At 37.6% G+C, this 24503-nt stretch overlaps 1 protein-coding gene across 1 annotated transcript in view; it reads left to right on the plus strand.

The window, feature by feature from the left end:
• The window catches only part of LOC308423950 (uncharacterized protein C1orf87 homolog), a gene marked incomplete at both ends in the record, with an annotated part of 58211 nt that overhangs the window by 17879 nt on the left and 15829 nt on the right, over positions 1-24503 (plus strand). The window contains 5 exons of the mRNA XM_080920776.1: positions 1297-1437; positions 2049-2312; positions 7705-7826; positions 10792-10957; positions 17017-17114. Of these exons, the coding sequence (XP_080776902.1) occupies positions 1297-1437; positions 2049-2312; positions 7705-7826; positions 10792-10957; positions 17017-17114 (791 nt within the window). The remainder of the gene's footprint in view (positions 1-1296; positions 1438-2048; positions 2313-7704; positions 7827-10791; positions 10958-17016; positions 17115-24503) is intronic.

Below are 24503 nucleotides of genomic sequence, written 5' to 3' on the forward strand. Positions count from 1 at the left end.
AATTGATTATATCCTCATATGTTGCCTTGTTCAGAGTATGTAACATAACAAACTTCTTTTTACATATTTTTCATATTTTATAACTGATATTATTGCCCAGACTGAAGAACCTCTTGATGTTGCCCAAAATTATTTTTATGATTATAACTTACCTGAGTTGCTGTCACAGTAATACTTATTTGCTGCCACTATCAGTTGATTGAAGAAAGTAAGTTACCATAGTCCCTTTGTTAGTATCTTTAATTAACTGAGACCAATACTCACAGATCTGATATTTTACTCGAGATTTAATTGAAATCGGGTATGAACCCAAACTGTAAAGTGATAAATGTGAACATCTTAGAAATATTTTTTTTTCATAAAAGGAAGATATGTAGTCTCATTCGGGACATATAAGAAAATCCCAACTTCACCCAAGAGCCTAAAATAGATTAGAAGCAAAAAGACACAAATTTTGTGAGGCTTCTTGGAATCATTGGGGAAAGACAGTACAAACAGGTTAGCACTGGTTACATTGAAGATTTCCCTGCAAACTGGGGCAGAAAGACTGTTTCTTGGCATCTGAATCCTGGCACTAGTCAAGAAATTTTTTAAAGTTACATAAAAGAAGTATGTAGTTAGCTTATGAAAAGTGTTTTAGAAACAAGTCATCTCCTGCTTCCAGAAGCTGGGTAGCCCTGGGCAGATCAGCTTTCTCCAGCTGTCAAGGTCCTGCACAGTAACACGGTGAACCATCATAAAATATAGAAAAAGTTTCAAATATCCATAATTCACCATATTCTATGGCAATGAGATTAGATTTTAACCTTGACCCTAACTCCTCTATTATTTTGTTATAAACTTTAATAACACTTTTGGAGGGTAATACTTTAATTTCCTTTCTTCTTGCCAAAGCTCATAATTGCCTCCACCACCTTTCATTGAACTTGCTAATAAAAACATCCTACAAAGACTCCCATTTCTGGTAAGATGCCACATTTGTCTACAAACACCTTATGTTCTACCTATTTTCTCATGTGCATCTGTCAAAAACACCTCCCTTGCACAGATGAAACGGTATCAAATTGTTACTATTTTGTTCCATGTGTGTTGATTGTCTAATGCTGAGATGCTGAGGAGCAAGTGTTCTCCATCATGGCCAGAATTTCAGTTAGAATTGGAATTTGCTCAAAGAAGCTACTGGCTCATTCATGCTCTCTCTCTTTTTTCTTTTTTTCTTTTGGTTTGCTTGTTTCTTTGCTTTTCCCTTCTAAATTTCTGCTCTTTGCTTCATTCGTTCATCTTTCTTTCTTTAAGATTTCGCATGGGGCAAATGTCCACTGCAGCTCTGTGCCAACAGGAGACCAATCTCTATCCTATATGCATCGTCTCCCCCGGAGAAAGTCTATAGACTGGAGCTTGGAAAATGCAGCAAAGGACAGCTCTGACCAGGCTGAGGTGTGTATACTGCGTATTTGGCTTGTTTTCTACAGATGTGTATATGGTGGGTATTAGTCACGGACTGTATTTTCTTGTGAAATACTAGTTAGAACATGATAGAACGGACTGACAGATGCCATACTCCTCATATTTCCAGATTCACAGGAATCTTGTTTGGAGACATTTCAGACAAGCCTGCACTTTTCAACTTCCTTTACTCCAGGTTTCCTAGGAGAGCCCCTACCATTTTGGTTAACTCAATCTCAATTCAGTCTTCATCATTTGTTATGCCATCAGCACTAAACTCCCCAGTCTAAGTCCCTAAGATGTATTATTATTCTAAGTGCTCATTCACAATGATTTTTTTTTATTTTCATTGGTTGTGAAAGACAAATGAGGGACGTTAAAGAGCATATATGTTCTCTAAGAAGAGCTGTTTCCTTCCCTCCTAAAGAAGAGAACCAAGGTCTCACATACCAACCAAACTATCCAGAATAAATACTGGGTGGTACCATCTTGTCCTGCCCTAGACCAAGCCCAGCTTTGACACCTGTGCCAGTGATTTCTGTTTCTGCTTTGACTTGTGTTGGCTCAGAGCTTGCTTACATTTCTATCCCTTGTTGGGTTAGGAAATTTCCCAAAGACCACCTATAATGACAAGAGAAGATACTTTTTTAATCTCATTGGTCAAAAGAGAACTCAAGTCACAACCATTGGGCTCCAATTTGTTTGGCAAACTTCAGAAAGAGCTGAAAACTCTGGACCCCATCTCTTCAGGCTTTCTCCATCCGTCACAGCTGAGCCGCCTCTTCCTAAGGCATAAAGTCCCTCTGCCACTACCAACAGTCAAGCTCCTCTGCCAAAGATTTTCTAGAAGGGGTTCTCCGGATATGGTATGGCTATTGTGTGATCTTAAGTGTGTGTGTGTGTGTGTGTGTGTGTGTGTGTGTGTGTGTGTTTATGTCTCTTCCTTTAACCCATCAGGGTAATACAATTAAGAAGTTTCTCCCTTGGCTAAGGCCTTTCCTATGGACCTCTAAGCTTATGCATATTCATGAGTGGAAAAGTTTTTATGAGAAAATATTAGAAGAGAAAAAACTAAGGTTAGGGCCTCAAGATAAGAGTAGAGAACTTAACTAAGCAAAATTTATTGTGACAGGTTCTTAGAAGTCAGAGGTGTCTTTAAAGTTTAATTTATTGCTACCATTTTGGAACCTGAGGCTCAGGTTGTCAAGAAAATTGGTTGAAGAAACCAATGGATTAATGGAAGACATGGAGCGGACACATGAGATCACTTATGGTAACGCCAGAGTGGCTTTGTATACAGCCCATGTGATTGATCTCAATGTTGCTGCTACCCTCAGCAAACCAAATCAAAACCAACATCACAGGATCATCTCTTCATTTAGTGATATAACAAATGAAAAATATTGATGCTATATCTAACTCTCAGTAGATGCTCAAATAAATGCTCTCTCGCCTAAGTTATCATAATAAATCTGTTCTATACTTACGAAAATTATTTAACAGCATGTGACCAATACATGACACAAGCTACATGAAACTTCAGTAAAATTTCATAGCCCAAGACCTACCTAATATGAGACTCAGCCTAACTTATCTCCAAGGTTGTTCCTCTGTTCTCTGGAGGTTTTTATCTAGAACCATTGGATGGCCTCTAGATTAGCAGTAGAAATCAGTGACCGTCTTTCAGTCCCCTACTACATTGGAAAACAATCTTGGCTTCATTCACCTAATCTAATAAATTATTGTCTCTAGAGTAGATTACTTCATCTAAACATATAAGCACATATTATATGTATTAACCATTTCTGAGATGTGAAGAAAAAGAGGCTAGACATTACATCCCCCTGCCATTAAAGCCCCATAGTCTCAGTGGTTAAAAATATTCTGTCATATGTTTTGAAACAGGTTCTGATGTAACTCAAGCTGGCTTCTGAAGGCACCCATGTAGCTGGAAGATGACCTTCAGCTTCTTCTAATCCTTGCGCCTCCCCCTTTCAAGGGCCATGAGAATAGGCATGTGCCATCATGTTCCATTTAATGTGGGGAATCAAACCCAAGAACTATGTTGCAGCAGGCACTTTACCTGATCTATATTAACAGTTCCTGTTAGCTGCTAGGTTTTAAATTCACACTATCTTTATAGGCACTAATGCTGTCTAAACCACAGAACCCATCCTGACGAAACAACTGCCCAGGAATCCTTTTGCAGGTCATACTGTAGGGGCAAAGGGGAAACTTCCAAGGCCTTTATGCAGGAAGTTTAATCCTTAACCCAAAATGATTCTCAATTTTTATTCTCATAGCACCTTAGTCAGAACTAGCCACATGGCTCTCCCATGGATCTGTAAACTTTGTCATTTTCTTGCTAAAGAAATTATATGTGACCTCAGGTATATATGTGTGTATAGTAGGCAAACAAACAATTACTGATAGTGGATCACAAAGAACTGTCAACAATAATTTGGTGTACCTAGAATTTTAATATGTATAAAATATTAGAGCAAGTGTGTATGCTAATGAGAGGAATATGCTTATTTATTCAATTATTTATTTTTAGATTTATTTGTCTTATGTGTATGAGTGACTTGCCTTCATGTATATATGTATGTATGCCATGTCTTGTGCCCATGAAGGAAGCAGAGATGCTAAAGAACTGAAATTAAAGGTGGTTGTGATCTACCACATGGATGCTGAGAACCAAATTTGAGTCTCCTGTAAGAGCAACAAGTAATGTGATCCACTGAGCCGTCTCTCCAACCCCTTATTTATTCTTAAAGTTAAAATATAATTATAACCCCTTTCTTTTTTCTACCTCAAACCTCTTCCCTTTGCTTCCTACTCAAACAAATGGCCTCTTTTTCTTTGATGGTAACCATGATTATATATGTACAAATTTCTAAGTACAGCTGCTGAACCAGTTTTTGTTGCTCATGTGTATGCTCAATTTTAAGTTTAACCACTTTGAACTGAGTAACCAATTAATTATGACATTTCTAGGAAAGATATTTTTAAAATATATTTGTATTACTCTTATTTTTTCTATAGTCTAGTTATTGCCCTTCTTCTGATCTACCACATTCCTCCTTCTCCCTGGCTTCAAGAGGATGTCCACCCACCCCATCCCTCCCGACTCCCGGAGACCTCAGTCTCTTGAGGGTTAGGCATTTCTTCTCCCACTGAGGCCAGACCCGGCAGTCCTCTGCTATATGTGCCAGGGGCCTCAGACCAGCTCATGTATGCTGCCTGGTTGGTGGCTCAGTGTCTGAAAGATTTCAGGGTCCAGGTTAGTTGAGACTGCTGGTCTTCCTATGGGGTAGCCCTCCTCAGCTCCCTCCAGTCTTCCCCCAATTTAACCACAGCAGTCTCTAGCTTTAGCCCATTGGATGGGTGATTTTGTATCTGCATCTGCCTTAGTCAGCTGCCTGTTGGGCCTCTCGAGGACTGTCAAGCTAGGCTCTTTCTTTCCCTCAGTCTTTTCTCTATTTTTGTCCCTGCAGTTCTTTTAGACAGAAATAATTCTGAGTCAGGGTTTTTGACTGTGGGATGGCATCCCTCCACTTGATGTCCTGTCTTTCTACTGGAAGTCGACTCTACAAGTTCCCTCTCTTCACTCTTGGACATTTCATCAAAGATCCCCCCCCCCCATCTTTGAGTCCTGAAAGTGTCTTACCTCCTAGGTCTCTGGTAAGTTCTAGAGTGTTTCCTTCCCCCACCTCCCACCCCAGAGGTTGCATATTTACATTCATTCTGGCTCTAAGGGCTTTTCTCCTGTTCCCCACCCCCAATATCCTAGTCACTCATTCTTTCTGCCTCCTGAGATTGCTTTCTTCTTCCCCCCAAGTGGGACTGAAGCATTCTCACCTGGGCCCTTCAGCTTGTGAAACTTTTTGAGTTCAGTGGAATGTATCCTGGATATTCTGTACTTTTTATTTTATTTATTTATTTATTTTTGGCTAAATCGACTTATTAGTGAGTACATACCATGCATGTTCTTTTGGATCTGAGTCACCTCACTCAGGATACTTTCTAGTTCCATCCATTAGCCTACAAAATTCTTAATAGCTTTATAGCGTTCCATTGTGCAAATGAGCCACATTTTCTGTATCTACTCTTCTGTTGTGGGATATCTGGCTTTTTCTCCAGCTATGGCTATCACCGATAAGGCTGCTATGAATATAGTGGAGCATGTGGCCCTGTGGTATGGTGAGATATATTTAGTGTATATGCCCAAAAGAGTGGTATAGCTAGGTCTTCAAGTAGATCTATCTCCAATTTTTGGAGGAACATCCAGAATCATTTCCAGAGAGGTTGAACCATTTTGAAGTCTCATAAACAAGAAAAGAATGTTCTTCTTTCTCAGCATCCTCACCAACATGTGCTGTCACCTGAGTTTTTGATTAGTTCTTCTGATTGATATAAAGCAGAATCTTATACTTCAGGGTCATTTTGATTTGCATTTTTCTGATCACTAAGGACTTTGAACATTTTTTAGGTTCTAATCAGCCATTCGATATTCCTCTGTTATGAATTCTCTGGTTAACTCTATATCTCATTTTTTATTGTATTGTTTGTTTATTTGCTTTTTGGAGGTTAGATTCTTGAGTTCTTTATATATTTTAAATACTAGCCCTCCATCAGATGTGCAGTTGGTAATTTATTTTTAACTGATCTGTAGAATTCAGGTTTCTCCTATTGGCTATGTCCTTTGCCTTAGAGAACCTTTCCAGTTTCATGAGGTCCCATTTATCAATTATTGATCTTAAAGTGTGAGACATTGGAGTTCTGTTTAGGAAACCCCCATCCCATTGCCAATGAGTTCAAGGCTCTTTCACAGTTTCTCTTCCATTAAATTTAGTGTATATATTTTTATGTTGATGTCCTTGATCCACTTGAACTTTGTGAAAGGTGACAAATTCATGTCTATTTTCATTTTTCTACATACAGACAGCTAGTTAGACCAACACCATTTATTGAGGATGCTTTCTTTTTTTCCACTGTATATTTTTGGCTTCTTTGTTAAATATCAAGTGTCCATAAGTGTATGATTTGATTTTGTGGTCTTCATTTCTATTTCACTGATCAACTTGTTTATCTCTTTACCAATATACCATGCAGTTTTTATCACTATTGCTCTATAGTACAAGCAAGCCCTGGGTTAATCTGAGAGAGTCTGCCTTAATGCATGAGGTAAAACATAACCAACCTCTCTCCCGCTGTCCGCAAAATATACTATAAATGTGTACATACATGCAAAACTACACACACACACACACACATACACACACACACACATACACTCACACACACATACACACACACACACACACACCAAAAGAGTACAGTCTTTGATGGATTTCTATTAATGCAGGATATAAAGCATCCTCAACATTTTTCAGATGTTGTTTGGTCAAAACTGATCAGTACTTTGACTTTGTTATTATCAATGCTAAGAGTATTGTAATTATCAATGCTAACTTCACATAAGTATGTAGTTCATAATCTTAAAAGTCTGTTTAACACTTCATATTAGCAAAAGTCTATTTAGCACTATTTCTGAAGTTGAAAATTTTGTCCATTCCTAAAGTAACCGAATTTTTAGGAAAATCAAGCCAGGAATTCAAACAACAACATTTAAAACCAAACATTCTAACAATATATTCTAAAGATAAAGGAATTTTACACTAATATGCTGAGGAGTAGTTATATAAAATATTAAAATATTTGTTTTATCAATTTTATCAATATTTCTCTATGGGTAGAAAACTTCACAAATATTAAGAACCCTGCAGTTCCCAGTACACAGTTGTCTGAAATCCAAATCAAGTTGTTTCAGGTAGAGCTCACTGGTATTGATACAAAGTGAGGTAGAAGTGTGTATGTTGTGTTCTCAAACCAAATATGAGGGGATTAAAATGATCCAACACAGATGAGAGTGGCCAGAAATAGTTGTATGATAAAATTTGAATTAATGTAGTTGTAACACATTTAAAGCTTTTTACTATACTTATAGGCTCAAGAATATAAGTAATTGTGCTCTATCCAACGACAAGGTAAGAATGAGGTGGTACTGTTTTGCCATTGGTCCAGATAAGACACTTGAGCTAAAACCAGTAATAATTATGGGCCTGCAGTTTTTAAATAGGGTTTTTTTGAAAAATACCAACATTAAACATTTTCCAGATACATTTGGTGCCAACAAGCATCATCCCCTTTGACATAAATTAAATGAAGTAGTCCTATTTTATATTTAACTTTCAGGTGAATCATGGAGAGCTACTCTGTTTTTTGAAAGAAGTAACTAAAGATAATTTAGAGAAAAATGGAACAGCTGTACATAGTAACCCAAGGAAAACTCCAAGTCTCAGCCACCATAAACAAAGGTATTCTCCTCCCCTTTGTAGTCATTTGGTTCCTGCAAATCTAAGGCATACTGCTACTGCTGTGGGGCTGTTGGTGGATAGATGTGGAGGTTCAGAGTTTAAGATGAAAGTACCAGCCTGCTTGGGTTTGGGTTTTCAGTGTCATTTCCTTCCTTATAATTTTGAGAGAGAGAGAGAGAGAGAGAGAGAGAGAGAGAGAGAGAGAGAGAGAGAGAGAGAGAGAGAGAGAGAGAGACCCTGTAACCTGTTTTATAACCCCTTCCATAAGGGCTCCACTCCTTTAACCTAAGTTAAGGTTTGAGTTTGTTAAATAAACATCCAGATAATTTCACTAGACTTCTAGTGCTTTTAGGAAAGTGGAGACACTGAATAGAGTCCCTTGTTCACAAACACTTGGCTGTGTGTATAGTATCCCACCTTTTCCCCCCATCTGCCTTCCTCTCTCTTTCTTCCCCTTTGCCATCTCTGCTCTCTCTCAGCAAAGAAAGTAATTTTCATTCATTTTATATATTTTAATACTAAAATATCTTCCTTTTTGTTTATCTTTGAAAAAGAGTAATCTCATTCTGAAATTAAAAAAGAATCCTGTAGAGTACAGAACTCACATTTAAACTATGAGCCTAGGTTGGTCAGTGAGAACCTATATTATTGGCATTCACAAAGGGTTTCAAAATTAAAAATCAGTAATAACTTTTTGGATAATCTTAAGCCAAAGACACTACAGAAATTTGTTTGAAAGTGTGTGGGGGAGAAATGTCAGAGATGACACAGAGTGGAGTGTGGCGTTTTCTGTGTTTACCAAGAACAAGAAGGAAGGGAAGTTGTCATGAACATGGGTTTCATGGCCAGATCCTGGGCCATCTCCTTTGTCACTTTTTACCTCATCTAAGTCCTCTGCACTTTCAGTGTCCAGCTGGAAATGGAGACTCAAAGAATCTTTCTTAAGTTGGTTTCTGACTGGTAACAAAGCCAAAGATTTTCCTTTCACTGAAGATGTTTGATCTTAGCCTTTACTCTGTGTGTGTGTGTGTGTGTGTGTGTGTGTGTGTGTGTGTGTGTGTGCCCGCCCATGAATTATATCTGTGTGAATATCACCCCAGAAACTAAAAGGTCATTATGGAAGGCCAAAAAGAAATCTGAAGCACAGAATGAAATTGACTGCATGTGTCCGGAAGGCCGAGGGGACACCCCTGAGGAAGGAGGGAGCCAGTGGAACATTGCAGAGGACAGTGGGACATTAAGAACAGGACAACTGAGAGCAAAGTATAAGGAGACATGCTTGTGAGAATACCACAGTTAAATTCAGAGTGCCTTGCCAACCTTTTCTACACAGCAAGATAAAGAGTGAAATTCTGTTGTAAAGTAACTCAAATTCAGAAAGTTAAATAAATAAACAAGCACAATGTTACTTAAAGCAGTCTTGGTTCTTAGCCATCACAGAAAATAAACTTATAAATGATAAAATACTTTAGTATGCAGCAACCAACCTTCATTTACCAAAGATTATATAATTGTGGCACTGGGAATTTATCAACTATTTAGACCTCATAATTTCTAGATAGGAGGCCTCGTCTGGACCCTGTACCTTATTGAAGCTCTTTGACTCATGGTCCAGAACTCTTTTCCTTCCAGATAGGCATTGCATTTGGAATTATTTATTTGGCTTTTGTGGTTAGGAATGGCATCTGTCCTAGCCAAATTTGTGTCTCAGTTGGTCCTCTCATAGATACTGGCCTATTTGAGGAGCTCAATAAATATTTATTGAATAAAATGACATTTGCAGTTATCTAAGGACGCTCCATGATGTGAGTTGTAGGGACACCTAAGAATCTGTCTTTAAGAGAAGCACATAAAGAGACTATTCTGAGTGTACTGGAGAAGACAATTGCTTTGTTCAGAACAGACAGTGTGTTTGTAAAACATGGGACTAAGCCTGCAGCTCAGGAGACAAATCTTATGATCTCCAGACTGGGGATGTTCTGTGACTTGAGGGCGGCAGCTCTGATCTCCTACCATTACAGTACATTCTCAATAGTACCTACTGCTGAAAGAAATCTGGTGTACGTGGGTGTTGGGTATAAAGATGTTATAGCTTTCTTCTGAGGAAGTAAAACCTCCCTTCATAAGTGTAAGTCAGTTTGAGGTTGTGATTCAAATGGATTAGGGTAAAACTTGAATTTGGAGGTTACAGGTTCACAAAACACAAAAGAATAATATTTTAGAGCCTCAATTTTATTTCTCCTATTTAAAGGAAAATAAAGTCATATGTGACTGTCTCAGTGCTTACATATTTGCATGTTAGACAGTAAGTAAACATTATTCCCAAAACACTAGTCTTCCAGACACAAAAGGTAGGTTAGAAAGTATGTCATACCTCTCTCTGCCTAATACAGGCAAATCAATTCCCATATAAACCCACTATCACTATAAGAAAGCATTTGTTTGGCTTTGTTTGTGGCAATGCATGATTAGAAAATTTAATTTTCTATTAGTCATTAACTGAATTTAAAAACAGTAAGATTAAGTATGTCTAATCTAGGTTTAAAATTTGTTGCTATTTTCCACTCAAATAAAAAAAAGGGGCTGGCGGACAGATTAGGTGTTTAGGTCTGTGAAATAACCCAATAGGTATGTGCCTCCTGAGAAAAAATTACAGATATCATTCTAATGAAAAAGGGGCATGCAGATCGGTGAACACTGCACATGCAGCCTTTATCCAGGTGACTAAGACTCAGGTGGGACTCAGGTGCAGCCCTCATCCAGGTGACTAAGAGTCAGGTGGGGCTCAGGTGCAGCCCTCATCCAGGTGACTAAGAGTCAGGTGGGGCTCAGGTGCAGCCCTCATCCAGGTGACTAAGACTCAGGTGGGGCTCAGTAAATAACTAAACTGAGGAACAACATAAAACTCTGCAGAGCCTTTTAGCAGGACATTCTTTTCCTAGTGTTTATTTGGCTGTCTTCTCAGCACCCCACCTCAAGATTCCAGCTTTCTGTCTGAAGTGAACAAGGGCCTTCTGGAGATTTTGAAGATGGCATTAAGAACATGCCAAGGCAAATTCAATGTAGACTGTCTCAACCTGAGCTTTCGAAAAGAAGATCGCTCATTCTCTGGCTGCCTGCCCCTGCCCAAGGTAACCAAAATTATATGTCAGATTTTGTAAGAGTCAACCAGCTACTTACTTTAGAATACTGAGATTACATTAACAATAAGGCACAGCTATGTTCTTTGTTCTCCCTATGGAATACATATGAATTACATTCTACAACTCTTTGGTGTGTGTGTGTGTGTGTGTGTGTGTGTGTGTGTGTGTGTGTGTGTGTGCTTGAGAAAAGAAAACAAAATAAAGAAGAGATTTACAGAACATGCAGAACTGGTCCAGCAATTACCTACATTTTGGCTATGCTTAATGTTAATAATAGAAAATATGATAATATCTATGTAATATTTCACAGTGCAAACAAGTACTTTTTCAAGGCCAAGTTCATTTCTCACGTCCTCTGTGAGTCTCTCCTTAGGGTCAGCATGTGGCATCTTAAGCCTTTAGAACACCATATTTTAGGACTGATGTAATTTATTGCAGATAGAGCTTAGCATGCTGATTTGAGGCAGTAATTACCAGTGCAGATGTGTTTCATGGAAGAGGACCCAGAACAATATTAATTCATGAATCTTCTGTAGCCAAATAAACTAATGTTTCAAAGCTGCCCCAGACAGAGTTGGAGTGGTGATTGCTGCTATTACTCTACCTGCACTGATATTACCACAGCCTCACACTGTTGACTCTGACTAGGTGCTGAGTACTCAGCTAAAGGCTTAATTGATATGATCTCATACAACATCAAAAAAATCAACTCCTTAGACAAAAATCACGAAATGTCGGTAAGCCTTGGTAGTACCCTTTCATAAATGAAATAAATTCTTAATTTTGAAAACAAAAAATGATTTGATTCCTAGAACACAAGTAGCAAAGGTCAGAGTTGCTATTTCAACTATAGAAAAGGTTAGAAATTGGCCCCAGAGAGGATGCAATTAAGAGAGGATATTGAGAAGTATTTTACTGAGAACAACCCCCCCCCCCCCGGAAAAAAAATTAGAGACTTGGGGAAGGTTGGGAATTACAGGAGAAAGGTCCTACCACAGCCATCACAGCAGACCCTTTATTCTGGACATTCAGGGGTTTAAACTTAAGAAGTTAAAATAGCTTTACTATTTTAATTTAATTTTATGTACCAACAAAGTAAAGATGTAGTACTTTACAAATAGGTTACTATTTTAGAGCAAAAGCTGTCTTTCTCTGTTACTACATTATGCAGCCAATACAAAAAGCTGTGTGATGTACCTGTGTGCATGTGTATTGTACATGCAAATGTGTTTCAGTAAAAAGAGAAGATTGCAGGGTAGTCTGCAAGTCATGACTTGTCATTCCTGTGTTCATATAGGATACACTAAGAAGCAGCAGATCTTTGTTGGATTAAAATCCATGTAATGCGATTGGTGAAGCACTGTGTTTTCAGATGTTATGCATAAACTGCAACACAAATAGCTTAAAATTAAAATTCATTCACTTAATCTCTTTTGCTCTTAGCTTTTTATCTGGAAAACCTGGGTTTCAAATAGTCACCTCCTTTGACTATTGTGAAGATTAAATGAGATTAAGTATATAAAAATACATGGTATAGTCTGGTACACAGGCCTTAAATAAACCACACACACACACACACACACACACACCAGTTTTTTGGGATCTCAGTCTTTTGGTCACATGATACAACATTAACACTGGCTATCATGGAACCCTTAAATGGTCTTGCCTACAGCTGGTCTTGAAAGCTTAACTTTGTGGTTTGGATCCAAGGAAATGGGGCATATTTTCCGTAGAGCTGGTAAGTCTTTCACGAGCCATCTGGCATCTCTTAAGACAGCTGGAACTCACTCAAAGTATAATACAATTTCTGGGAGGCATGTTAAATAGAATTCTGCTTCCTCAGAATGTGAGGCAAATTAAGGCCCAAGGGATATTTGATACAGGAAGGAAAGGGGTACAACCACACCACAACTTCCTTGCTCCTGGATCCAAGTCTGAGAGCAGACTTTAAAGGCCAGAACTAGAAGCATTGACATTTTGGACCTATACATCTTAACTTTCTTAAAGTGTGAAAGAAAAATTCATCAATGTTATTGGGTCTTATATGACAGCTCTCTACTGCTCCCCACTATGAAAACAAAGAGAAGGATAACGTGGAAGTGAGAACACCCAAAAAGCTTTCAGTTCAAAGTGTTTTCAGAGACCCTGTGGCTTCTAAGTAAAAGAAATATTATCAAAAATAACCTACATATCTTGACACTCAGATCAGTTGGGATTTGATCAATCACAAAAGGTATAGAACATATTTAATATAAGTCATCTTCATCTAGGGACTCCTCCATCTTATTATCTTGTGCATCTTTGGTGTAATAATGGTTTGATAGGACTGTGAATGCAAGGTGGATCTACATAGATTTCTTTATGAATTGTTGCACTGCTGTATTCTTCTTGTTGCTGTGACAACATAGCCAGGCAAAAATTAAGGAAGGACTGGCTTATTTTGGCTCACAGAAATTACAGACGATCTTCACAAAGAAATTACAGCAAGAAGAGCTTGAGGCCCCTGGTTCCACTGCATCTGAGGTCAAGAAGTAGAGAATTATAATTAGTGATTGTTCTCACCTCACTTTCTTCTCTTATAGATTCAGTAAGTATAGCTTAGGGAATGGCCCTACCTTCAATGGGCAGGTATTTCCACATCAATAAATCTACTGAAGACAATCTTCCACCTTTATGCCCAGAGACAACTCACAGATTATTCTTTATCTCACAATGTTGACAATTGAGATTATTCATCACAGCTTCTCATTTCCTGATCAAGTGATGTATTTCAGCATGACTGCAGAAACACGGTTCTTGAGCCTACAGACTCCGTTTAACACTTTTAGACAAATTCCAACTTCACCTTTGAACATGTTAGGACATCTGAATCTCCACCTACCTTCAGCAACTTCTCAGTCACCCTTTTCACATTTACTTGTTTCTATATCTCAGTCATAAAGCACTCCAAGTATTTCTACTAATCCAGAATTATTCTCTACATTTAATGCAGTGACCATATTTCTGATCAATGTGGTATATTTATTTAATTTCATACATGATACATGAAATTAGTCATTTCTAGGCACCAATGACAACAAATACAATCTTGCTCACCAGGAGCTTAAAGAAAGGAAATGCCTTTGACATTCTATGACAACATAAGGCATAGCCATGGCCTTAAACATAAAACTAACTAGACAGCAATATAATTTATCTTCAAAATAGACAAGAGATTATATAAATATTTAACCTTGGTCAGCATATAGGTTTGGCAAAGAGAAATGAGGAGGAGGTAAAATGATGGGAAAGGCAATCAGGGTCAAATGAACAGGATGTACCATCTCCAGAATAAGGACTGATGAAACGATGACCACTTCAAAGAATGGCTTCCAATCAACTGTCTAATGAAAAGTATGTGCCAGCGTATGAAAAGTCTATCCAAGGAGTTTATCTTTTATTCTATAGAACCATTGTAACCCCTGAAGCATTTTAAATTTGCAAATAATATGATGACCTTCTTCGAACTTCCAGTGGGACATTTTAATGTAATTTGGAGAATTTTTCAAGGAAATTTCAAGCAAAACTTAAAGGAAAGGGAAGCCTATAGAAAGCTGCTATAATAAAGTAGCAAACAATAATGATGCCTCAAATAACACACTAACAGCAGAGGTGGATAGAGTAGATAAGATAAAGTTGGCTTTGATATGTCATTGAGTGTAGGCCAAAACTAACTCAAAATTGAACTTGTTAGAAGACAATGCCAATCACTGAGATAAGAAAGGAAACGGAAGTAATTGGAAGTAATAGAGTTTCTAATGTGCTGAGTTTTGAACATTAATCTTGGTGGTTAGACTGAAATTACATAATCTGAGACATCATTGGAGCAGCTTAGACTACTTCAGAACAGAGGCCAGTGAAGCAGTAACCAGGTTGTAGAAGGCATTTATTATGGAGAATTTAGACAAGAGAAGTCAGTGAAAGAGATTAAATATAATCATGGGAGATGTGGGAGTACTCAAGAAAATGATGAAAGTTTAGAGGAAGAGGACATAGAAGTCCGATTCTGCAAAAATGGTCTTCTTTAAACAAGACTAAATCTGGTAACCAGAAATCCAGAGAGGTTCCTTTAACTGGTAATAAGGGTTGAGTCAAATAGTAGTGTGAAACACAATCCATGAGAAAACTATATTATTGCTAAATAATACAGTTTATTGACTATTAAAGTTTATTTACTCCTTATTGAAAACATTTCCTCATGGAATGAAAAAAACTTAAACATTTCCTACTAAAGATTATTAGTATGAATATTTATCCTTTGGGGAATTTTAATGGTAATCCAGAGTAGCCCTGTCTTAAACTTCTCTGGTAGATGTTTTTATTGCTCCTCATGACTGTCAGTCAGTTTTTAGCAGCCAGAAATCAGTCTGTGTCTAGGTACCATGATGTACTCTTTCTATTCTGCTATTTATTTTTGCCTTCAACAAAACTGGATATTGACAGAGTGATATATTTTTAGAACAGAATTTCGGTGTAGGTGTTCAAACACACATCAGCACATTTCTAATCACAAAGATAATTGGTTCTCATTAAATAGGGATGGCAGAATATGGGATCAATTTCCACATCTCTTTGATTTTTTGTTAACCCCTTTCCATGCACATTCCATTTCATTCATTCTTTACTTTGATTCTCTATTTTCCAAGACAGCTAAACAATAGTTGTAAGAAAATAAATGAATAGAGTACCATTCCAACCTTTAAGAAACACTCTCTTGCAAGGAAGCTCAGAAAGTAGTAGGATTTCTGCCCTCCCAGGAAAAGGCATAAAACTATCGAATTGGTAACACCATATTACAGTTCTATACTGTTCTGGAGCTTCTCTACCTACTATTCATATATCCTCATCCTCTGCCCAGCATTCCCCTTAACTCCTTACACTTTTAATTAGCTCTGCTCTTTTTAATGTTTCAGGAGAATCTTTTTTTTATTTCTCTTACAAGTCTCTGAATTTCTTTACACCTAGAAAGTAACAGGCTTGTTTTTAAACCTCATAAAAACAAAGAAACATGATCTTTTGACCTCTGCCTCTTTTCTTGCTTACTATTTGCTGAGGATGAACACCAAACCTTGCATCAGCTAAGGATATGTTACACTGAGCTAAGCCATGTTGCTCTTTTAAAGCGTAGATCCCATTTATTGTTTAGCTATGATAATACTAACAGATTGTTATTGTAAAGAAACCACACAATATAAGGCTCTTCCCAGGTTCAGGATAAAATGGGAAGTGTGGTCAAGAGCCTATTACTATGTTTCCTGTGAAATGCAGAAGCAAATCATGGTAAGAAAGCTCACGATTAACTTTTTTGATTAACTCCCTTGCACTCTAGAAGTTCAAAGGCTTCACTGGTTTCCTGGTCCTGTATCCCAGGATGATAGGTCAGAAGAGCAGTGGAGTCCTAGAGCCACTTATAAAGACATTTTTAAAATTCATTTGTTCACATTCACCTGAGTTTTCTACTCTCTTGGTAATTAGCTAACCTGAAGAGGACAAAACAGTGATTGTAGGGGGTAATGTGTTAACTATGAGTTAGGAGAACCTACTGTCTGGGAGGTGGGCTTTCTGCCAGGTCTGTAAGGATCATTTGGCTATGTTAATTGGCAAAGAAGGAAGGTCCTCCTTAACTGTAGGTGGGAACTGTCTAAGGGCTGGGGATTCTAGACTAGAAAATAGAGAAAACAAGCTAAGCACTACAATGCAGTTCTTGATCTTTGCTTGCTGAATGTGGATACAATATGACCAGCTGCTGTATACCCTCCTGCTGTCTTGCCGACCCTATTATCTGATGGACAGAACTTTCAACTATGAATTACTTAAAACCCATTGTCCCTTAAATTGCTTTTTTTGGGTGTATTTTTTTTTTTAACCTTAATCCTGAATGATACCTCAATGGCACAATATAGAGAAAATTTTTTTTTGTTAAAACTAGATGGGCTATAATAATGGGAAGAAATTAAAGCACTTATTCCATTTTACTGAAGCTTCAAATTCTGTCTTATTTCTAGGTCATGTCTATATGCAGCAAGCATGGATTGTATATAACCATGACCCTGCTGGAAACATTGCTCCACCATGACGATTTGGGTTACCGAGGTGAAATAAAGTAAGCTGATTTTTTATTTTTGTGCCCCACCAAAATGAAAATATGGTGAACTCTTAAGTCAATGTGTTGATTTTAGTAGCTGAGATCTTAAGAGGTCACTAAATTTAGATGAAGTTGGACCTCCCTCAGAGAAATAGTCACGTTCCTAGAAAAGAAGACACTGAAGCTTCCTTCTGCTCTCTGCCATACAAAACATAACAAGAAGGTAGACCATCTACAAGCAAGAACTAAACCTTTTTGTCATCTCAAAACCATGAGAAAAACCAATGTCAGATGTTAGACACTTTGGCTACAATGTTACGCTTTTTGTGAGACTATAATAATTTTTTATCCCATTGTCTTCTAATGGGACACCGAGTACAGAAATCTGCCTCTAGAGAAGGAGTTTCTTGTGGGAACCAATCAATTTCAATCCCCTTGACAGCTAGGGATTGAAAGTCTGAACCCTACATAGTAGAATGGGAGAACCAGCTCTCACAAGTTATCATCTGACTCCCATATATATGTATGCACATATACACAAAATAAATAAGTATAATTTCCTAAATATTTAAGAAATAAGTTTTCAGTTTTCATAAAAATGCAAATCAAGAAATTTCTTTCAGGCCTTAAGGAACTATCACTACTCATATGTCCATCATAAATAGATACATGATAGGACCAAATGGATAAAATTGTGTTGGAGAGGTTGAAGAAGAAGCAGCAGCATCGAACAAGGATTATTAAGAAAGGAAAGCAATAAGATTGACTTAGCTTGATGCATATGAAAGAAGAAACTAACAGGCCAGAATCTTTAATAAGCAAATAAGATAGAGTTGAAGGTTGGGAGGAGCAGGAGGATATAACACACCCTACAAAGAGTACAGGACATAAATTCCCATGGACCATCTTTGGAGATTTTAGAGTTACCTTTAAGGCTTCTTATAGGTATTGACTAATGGATAAATTTAGGAAACTGCTCATAGCCCTGGAAAGAAAGAGACAGAAAACCTTCTTCGGGCTCACCACAACTGTGTGGGCTACATTAATTATTTTATTCAGAATTACAGTGCCCCACTCTTTACCTGCTTCCCCCCCCCTTTTTTTTGCTTTACAAAACTTCCAACTTATTTTAAATGTTTCATATAAATAAATATATTGAGTGTAATGTGTCCCAAACCCCCTCAACTTCTAATAAATAAAATAACATTTATTTAGCATGCTAAGTTTGTTGCCATATTATAATAAACAGTAAACTACAGTACCATAGGGCAAGCAGATTCTTTATTTAGTTCAGTTCTGTATCCCACATATATAAATCAAAAAATTTTGTGAGGATGAATATTTATATATTTTAAGTGAGTTAGAAGAAAAGTTATCTCAAAATATTTCCAGTCCTCAGCTTATGGTCAAACTAAAGAGTTTCTTTTCCAAACATTTCAATTAAATCACTGTGGACTTAAATATCACCTAGTCATTTTATTTTTTTTAGTACTCTTTTGAATATTGGCTTTATTTGTGTAGTTTCTTAATTGATATCTATACACTGATCCCCTGCAGCAAGGAACATAACTGCTTTTTTCACACTAAATGATAACAGCTTCTAACTTACAATGTGGCACTAAGTACATAGTACATATTTAATGAAATTTGATGAGCCATCAATATACTGTTTCTCCAGACATTTGGAATACAGTTATGGGTGAAACAATGCCCCTTACTCATGCAGGTATATTCCAGTTAGGATGAGAAATCTGTGTTAAAATATATGGCATATATCAAGGTCACAGGAGCAACAAGGGAAAATAAGGAGAGTAAAGTTTATGAGGAAAGAAATCAATAAGTAAGACCAAGGGTCTAACCTTGTACATGAATTTCTATGGGCCACTTTTGGAAATGAGCATCACCTTTAAGATAGTTAATTTACAAAAGCAGGAAGATAAGTTGAGAGCAAAGTAGAAAACAAATCGCGGATTCCCAAAGAGGCTCTTGGAAATGAAGAAAGATCGAGCACCAAAGATCATATTATATATGGGATATAGTTAAGACTCCACTGATAGCATTGACTAACAGCTAACTCACAACCAGTATTTCAGGGACCTGGAATATTTGTGGAAATTGCTATCTTTGACCTTAGAATATTCCAGGACATCAACACCATGAAAATCAAAGAAAAAATGTGTTTATAAGCGATAAACCTATTTCATCTCTAAAAAGTCATTGGCTAAAGCTTCTTCTATGAATTAAACCTATTTCATTATAGGCTTTGTATGCAAACCTATATCCTTAAGAGATTAAAGATGCAATTTAGACACACATTTTAGGAGCTGAATGCTCGAATCATTATCTTAGTACATATTGTCCATTAATCTGTGTTCAATTGGAAAGCCATTTGGAATGTGGCTGTCTGCTAATTAGCAGGATTCTAGTGCTGAGCTGCTTCCTGATTAAATGTCCTTTAGAATCAATAAAACATCAGGAGGGATTGTGGTGATGTGGGATTAGCCCCATCTAGCCAAATAAAATGAGTTGTGCTCGCTTCTTAAACTAGCATGTCGCAAGAGCTGAAAAGAGAGGCAAATTTGCCAACCCTGCAACAACAAAATTGGTGGGTTTTTTTGTTAATAAATTTTTTGAACTCTGAGATTTAGTTTTTATTTTTCCATTTTGTCAACAATTAGTAGGGACATTAGTGAATGACTGCGAGGATAAGGCGATTGTGAGGAAGACTTGATTACGATTCCTAATCTCCACTCTGAATCACTCTTATGTAAAATGAGCTCAGGTTGTATTGGATGGAAATTATTATCCCTGTTTTTGGCCAGGGAGATGGAAGTCAGAATTCACATTTAATGTGAATTCTCTGTGACTTTGTAATAAATGGTAATTAAGGAGGACAGAGAAAGAACAGGAGGCAATCTAATACTCTAAAATTATATTGGCAAAATTAAATGCTTCAAACCAGTTTAGAACACACGTGCACATGCCAAATTGTGTTGGGGGAGGAGATAAATAATGAAGCTGCTATGGAGGCTTCCTGAATAGAGGGAGCAATTGACAGAGCCACAAGTAGGACTTAGCGTACACATCTGGCCCGTTATTGAAAATCGAGTTAGGTTAGAAAAGGCTGTTTTTGCCAATCCTGGGGACAAAGGCAACAGTTTAGGAGACAAAGGCAACATGGGGTGGCTTATTTGGCAATGGCCTTTTAAATGAAATAGAAAAAGTTAAGGAAAGAACTATTAAAGATTTGCTGTTGTCTGCCTGTTAGGTAGCCAACCTAGCTTTCCAGTCCACATTCTGCGAATGAAGTGAATGCTAATGAAGTTTTTACTGTTTAAAGAGAACATTTGAAGAACTTAAATAGTTCCAAGCAATATTGCAAGTACCATTAAATATTAAGTCTTTTAATTCCTGCAACAGCTAGGATTTAAAGGTAGCTACTATTCTATTTTTCAAATGAGGAAACTGAGGCAACATGGAGAGACCAAAATCTATATGCACCGAATAAATCAATTCATCAGTTAGGCTGGATGAATTTATCTCTGCAATAGCAAAGGAGAGAGTTGGGCTGAGCAAGGTGGGAAGTGGAAAGCCTGGGCTTAGTACTCGTAGCTGACAGTGCCATCCCTGAAAGCTCAGTTCTGTCCTTTACCACAGACCATTGGTGGTTGGGTATACTTAGGAAAGTGTGGACTATGATGTGGGACACCAGTATGCAGTATCTTGTAACCAAAAGTATGGTGCGGGTATCACATGTGCAGCTCAAAGAGAGGAAGCTGAAGTACCAAGGAGCCACAGGAACTGTCATCTGTCCCTTGTCTGTAGGCTTAAGGAAACCGTGAGCAGAACCATGGAAGTCAGGAGACTGTGTCTATTCACACCGCATGTGGACAAACTCATTTGATGATGGCTACAGTTAAAATTTAACACAATAAAGCCTACTTGAAAAGAGTATTATTCATTCACCTAAAGGATTAAAATGCTAAAGTAAAAAGAACATTGCAGAACATGGGAAAAGCAGTCCAGTCCTTCATGTTCTAAGTTTTAATAACATCTTTAAATTATTTCTTCTATGTAAACTAGAAAAGTTTAAAAAATTATTGGGGTTCTTCCAAAGATACAAGAACTATGAATTTTATTGAAATGAATTAGAAAGCATAAGCACAGTGAGACAAACTAGCAATGAAAAATGTAGCTGATGGCTCAGCGAACGGGGATGCTAAAGGGGTGAGGTAGGAGTGGGTGGGTGGGTAAGGGAGCCCCCTCTTATAGGCGAAGGGAGGGCACTGGGAAAAGGCACAACATTTAAAATGTAAATGAATAAAATAATTAAAAGACTATTTGATACAATCATAGAAATCATGAGGAAGAATGGGTGATTCATGGAAAGCACATCTCTCAAGGAGAATTAAGTGTCAGCAGGAATCAATTTTTACAAAGAAATATATAAGTGAGAAAAACTGAATATGCAATGTTAAACTTCAGGGGCTTCTGCAGAATCTACCCAAAAGTAACTAGCAAAAAAAAAAAAAAAGAGAGAGAGAGAGACATTATTAGATATTAGATATGAGACTAGAAAAAAGGCTCAGCATAAAGTGACTTGACATTGTGAGAAATTAGGGAAAACATGAGAAAAATGAAACTAAGCTAAAGTAAAACTGAAGTCCTGATTATGATAGCATATTTTCTGCTGATATAACAAAGAACTCTGAATTTCTCTGTTGTGTTCTTTTTTTTAACCTGTATATGGCTGAAAGCATTAGAGACTGAAAATCTAAAGTCAGGTGGCTTGGTCAGCATGGCCTCTGGTGAGGGCCTCTGAGCCTATGTCACAGCATAACAGAAGACATTATGGCAGAAATGCGTGTGAGGAGAGACTGCATGGAAGGACAGCCAGAAAGACATTGAGTTGGAAGAACCGTGTTATTATTTTTATAACAACTAATCATCATGGGATTTACCAGGATCCCCTGAGAACTATATTAACCTTTTCCAAGTCTTGATGTCTACTAACTTTCCTTTAAGCTTTGACTCTCATAGAATTGACTACTTCAACATTGCCATGCTATAGAATGAAGACCAAGTGGATAGACCTTCAGGTGACCCACACAAGCTATACCGAAGGGATAGCACCAACTAAGGCAACTTTGCTGTCCTATATATACAAATTGAAAGAAGTCATTATGATCTAGGCCAAATTAAAAAAAATGTACCTTGTGTTTGTGTATTGCAATGAGAATTTGTATTAAAAAGACAACAAAATTTGACAAGACCTTACCAAAAACAAAATGAAGGAGAAAATTAAATATATGTGAATAAAAGTCAGATTGGCCTCTGACTGCTACAATAGTAAATATTAGGTGACACTCAAATAATTATTATAATTCTAATGTGGGAAATATGGTAAAAGTTGTAAGACTTGCCCAACATGTGGATCTGGAGTGAGAAAACAAAGGTTTGACTCTTGAGTGGATACCTTTAACCCATGTCTTGGGGCAAGTGGCTTACATGTCTTTCGTAATGGCTATCTCTATTAGAGAAAATAATAAATAATAGGGGTAGTTGAACCCAATTATCACTACTCAGATTGACCCAGGCAGCAGCGGCTGTGGTACTTCTCACTACCTGCCCCAAAGTTCTGGATTCCTGAGTCAAACACACACACACACACACACACACACACACACACACACACACACACAGCCTTTATATTTTAATATGCCTTAAACCTCGCAATGGTTGGGCCACTTTCTAACCTCCATATGGATGATCCAACTCTCTCCAATATCCCCAAGTTATTACTTGCTTAAATCTATATTCCATCTTTGCTGCCCTTAGACCCAGACATGGAACCCTCTTGGGCTATGATCCCTGGCACCTAAATTATGTCTATGTTCTCTGCCCTCTGCACGCCCCAGGAGTGATATCTCCTCTCCTTCCTCAGGCTCTCTCTCTCCCTGTTCCTCTTTGATCCCTTGCCCAGAATAAAGGTCTCTCCTCTGTCTACCTGTCCAGGCTCTGGTAACTTTATTTACAAATCAAAACCAACTGGGGGCAGAGTCCCTCAGTCTTAGGAGAAGGATACATACTGAAAACAGGTTTTGGGGAAACCTAATCAGCAAGATAATACAAAAAGCTACAAATGGGTACTAAGAACACTCTCTAGAATCTATGTTAAAATGATAAACACAGTTGAAACTGGAATTTGGAACTTGTTGTTGTTGCTGCTGCTACTGCTGTTGCTGCTGTTGTTTGAGGAAGAGTTTCACCTAACTTAGGCTGGTCTGGATCTTTCTATGTATTCAAGGATGACCTTGAAATGTTGACCCTTTGTCTCTATGCCACAAGTGTCATCACTGACACAAGTCACTAAACCCCCCCCGCCCGCCCAGAAATCAAACCCATGACTTCATGCCATGACACATTCTACCCACTTGACTACTCTCTCCCCAAACATGGAAAGGAATGTGAAATGTAGTTCTGGATCTAGAATCAAGATCACAACATTTGTCTCAAGTCCTAACCTTCCCAGCTGGAGAATGAACTTGGTACAACACTTTCCTTATTACTAGTACCTGTTATTACCATGGAAACCAATTCTTAAGTTGAATGGCTGTTTGAAGATCTAGAAATGTTAGAGACATAGAAATGGAAAATATTTAGTACTATAATTTTAAGAAGTATATTGGTTACACAAGTCCTATATGTCTTTCAAGTCATATAATGCCCAAGTTGAATATTTAGGACTATTTACCACTTCCTCCTACTCTCAGTATATAACCAAAAAAATGTTGAAAACATTCTAGGAGTGTCTTATCTGGGGCCTTGTGTCTTGTATGTTTTCCCTTTATATATTAATTATTCATCTCTCTCTCTCTCTCTCTCTCTCTCTCTCTCTCTCTCTCTCTCTGTGTGTGTGTGTGTGTGTGTGTGTGTGTATGTGTGTGTTATTGACACTATAAAGATCAGAGGAAAATGCTTGGGAATTGTACTGAGAGTTCTTGGAGTCACATTCAGATAACTGAGTTTATACAACAGCGTCCTTTACTGACAGAATCATCTCTTTGGTTCTTCTCTTTTTCCTAGGATGTGAGAAAGCAGTCTGCCCACTTTCCATGAGAACTTCTTGTCCTCCATCTTTTCTTTACTTTCCTAGGTCTGCAGACACCAGATTTTCTGGTTGCAGCATTACACATCAAGGCTTATCTTTCCCTCACGGGAAGCTCTGGAGGCCACATGTTCAAAGCTCCTATTAGAATCCTCATGTTGATCAAAGAAATCTTCTGACATGTGACCCATGTATTGGAAAAGGTTTATGAGGTATAAGCAAAACAAACTGATTTCATATTTAAAGTATCACTTCTATTTAAAGAGAATAAAATCATATTATATTAGAACCACTTGAGA

This window comes from Micromys minutus (genome assembly GCF_963924665.1).
Source record: "Micromys minutus genome assembly, chromosome: 9".
Lineage (NCBI taxonomy): Eukaryota > Metazoa > Chordata > Mammalia > Rodentia > Muridae > Micromys > Micromys minutus.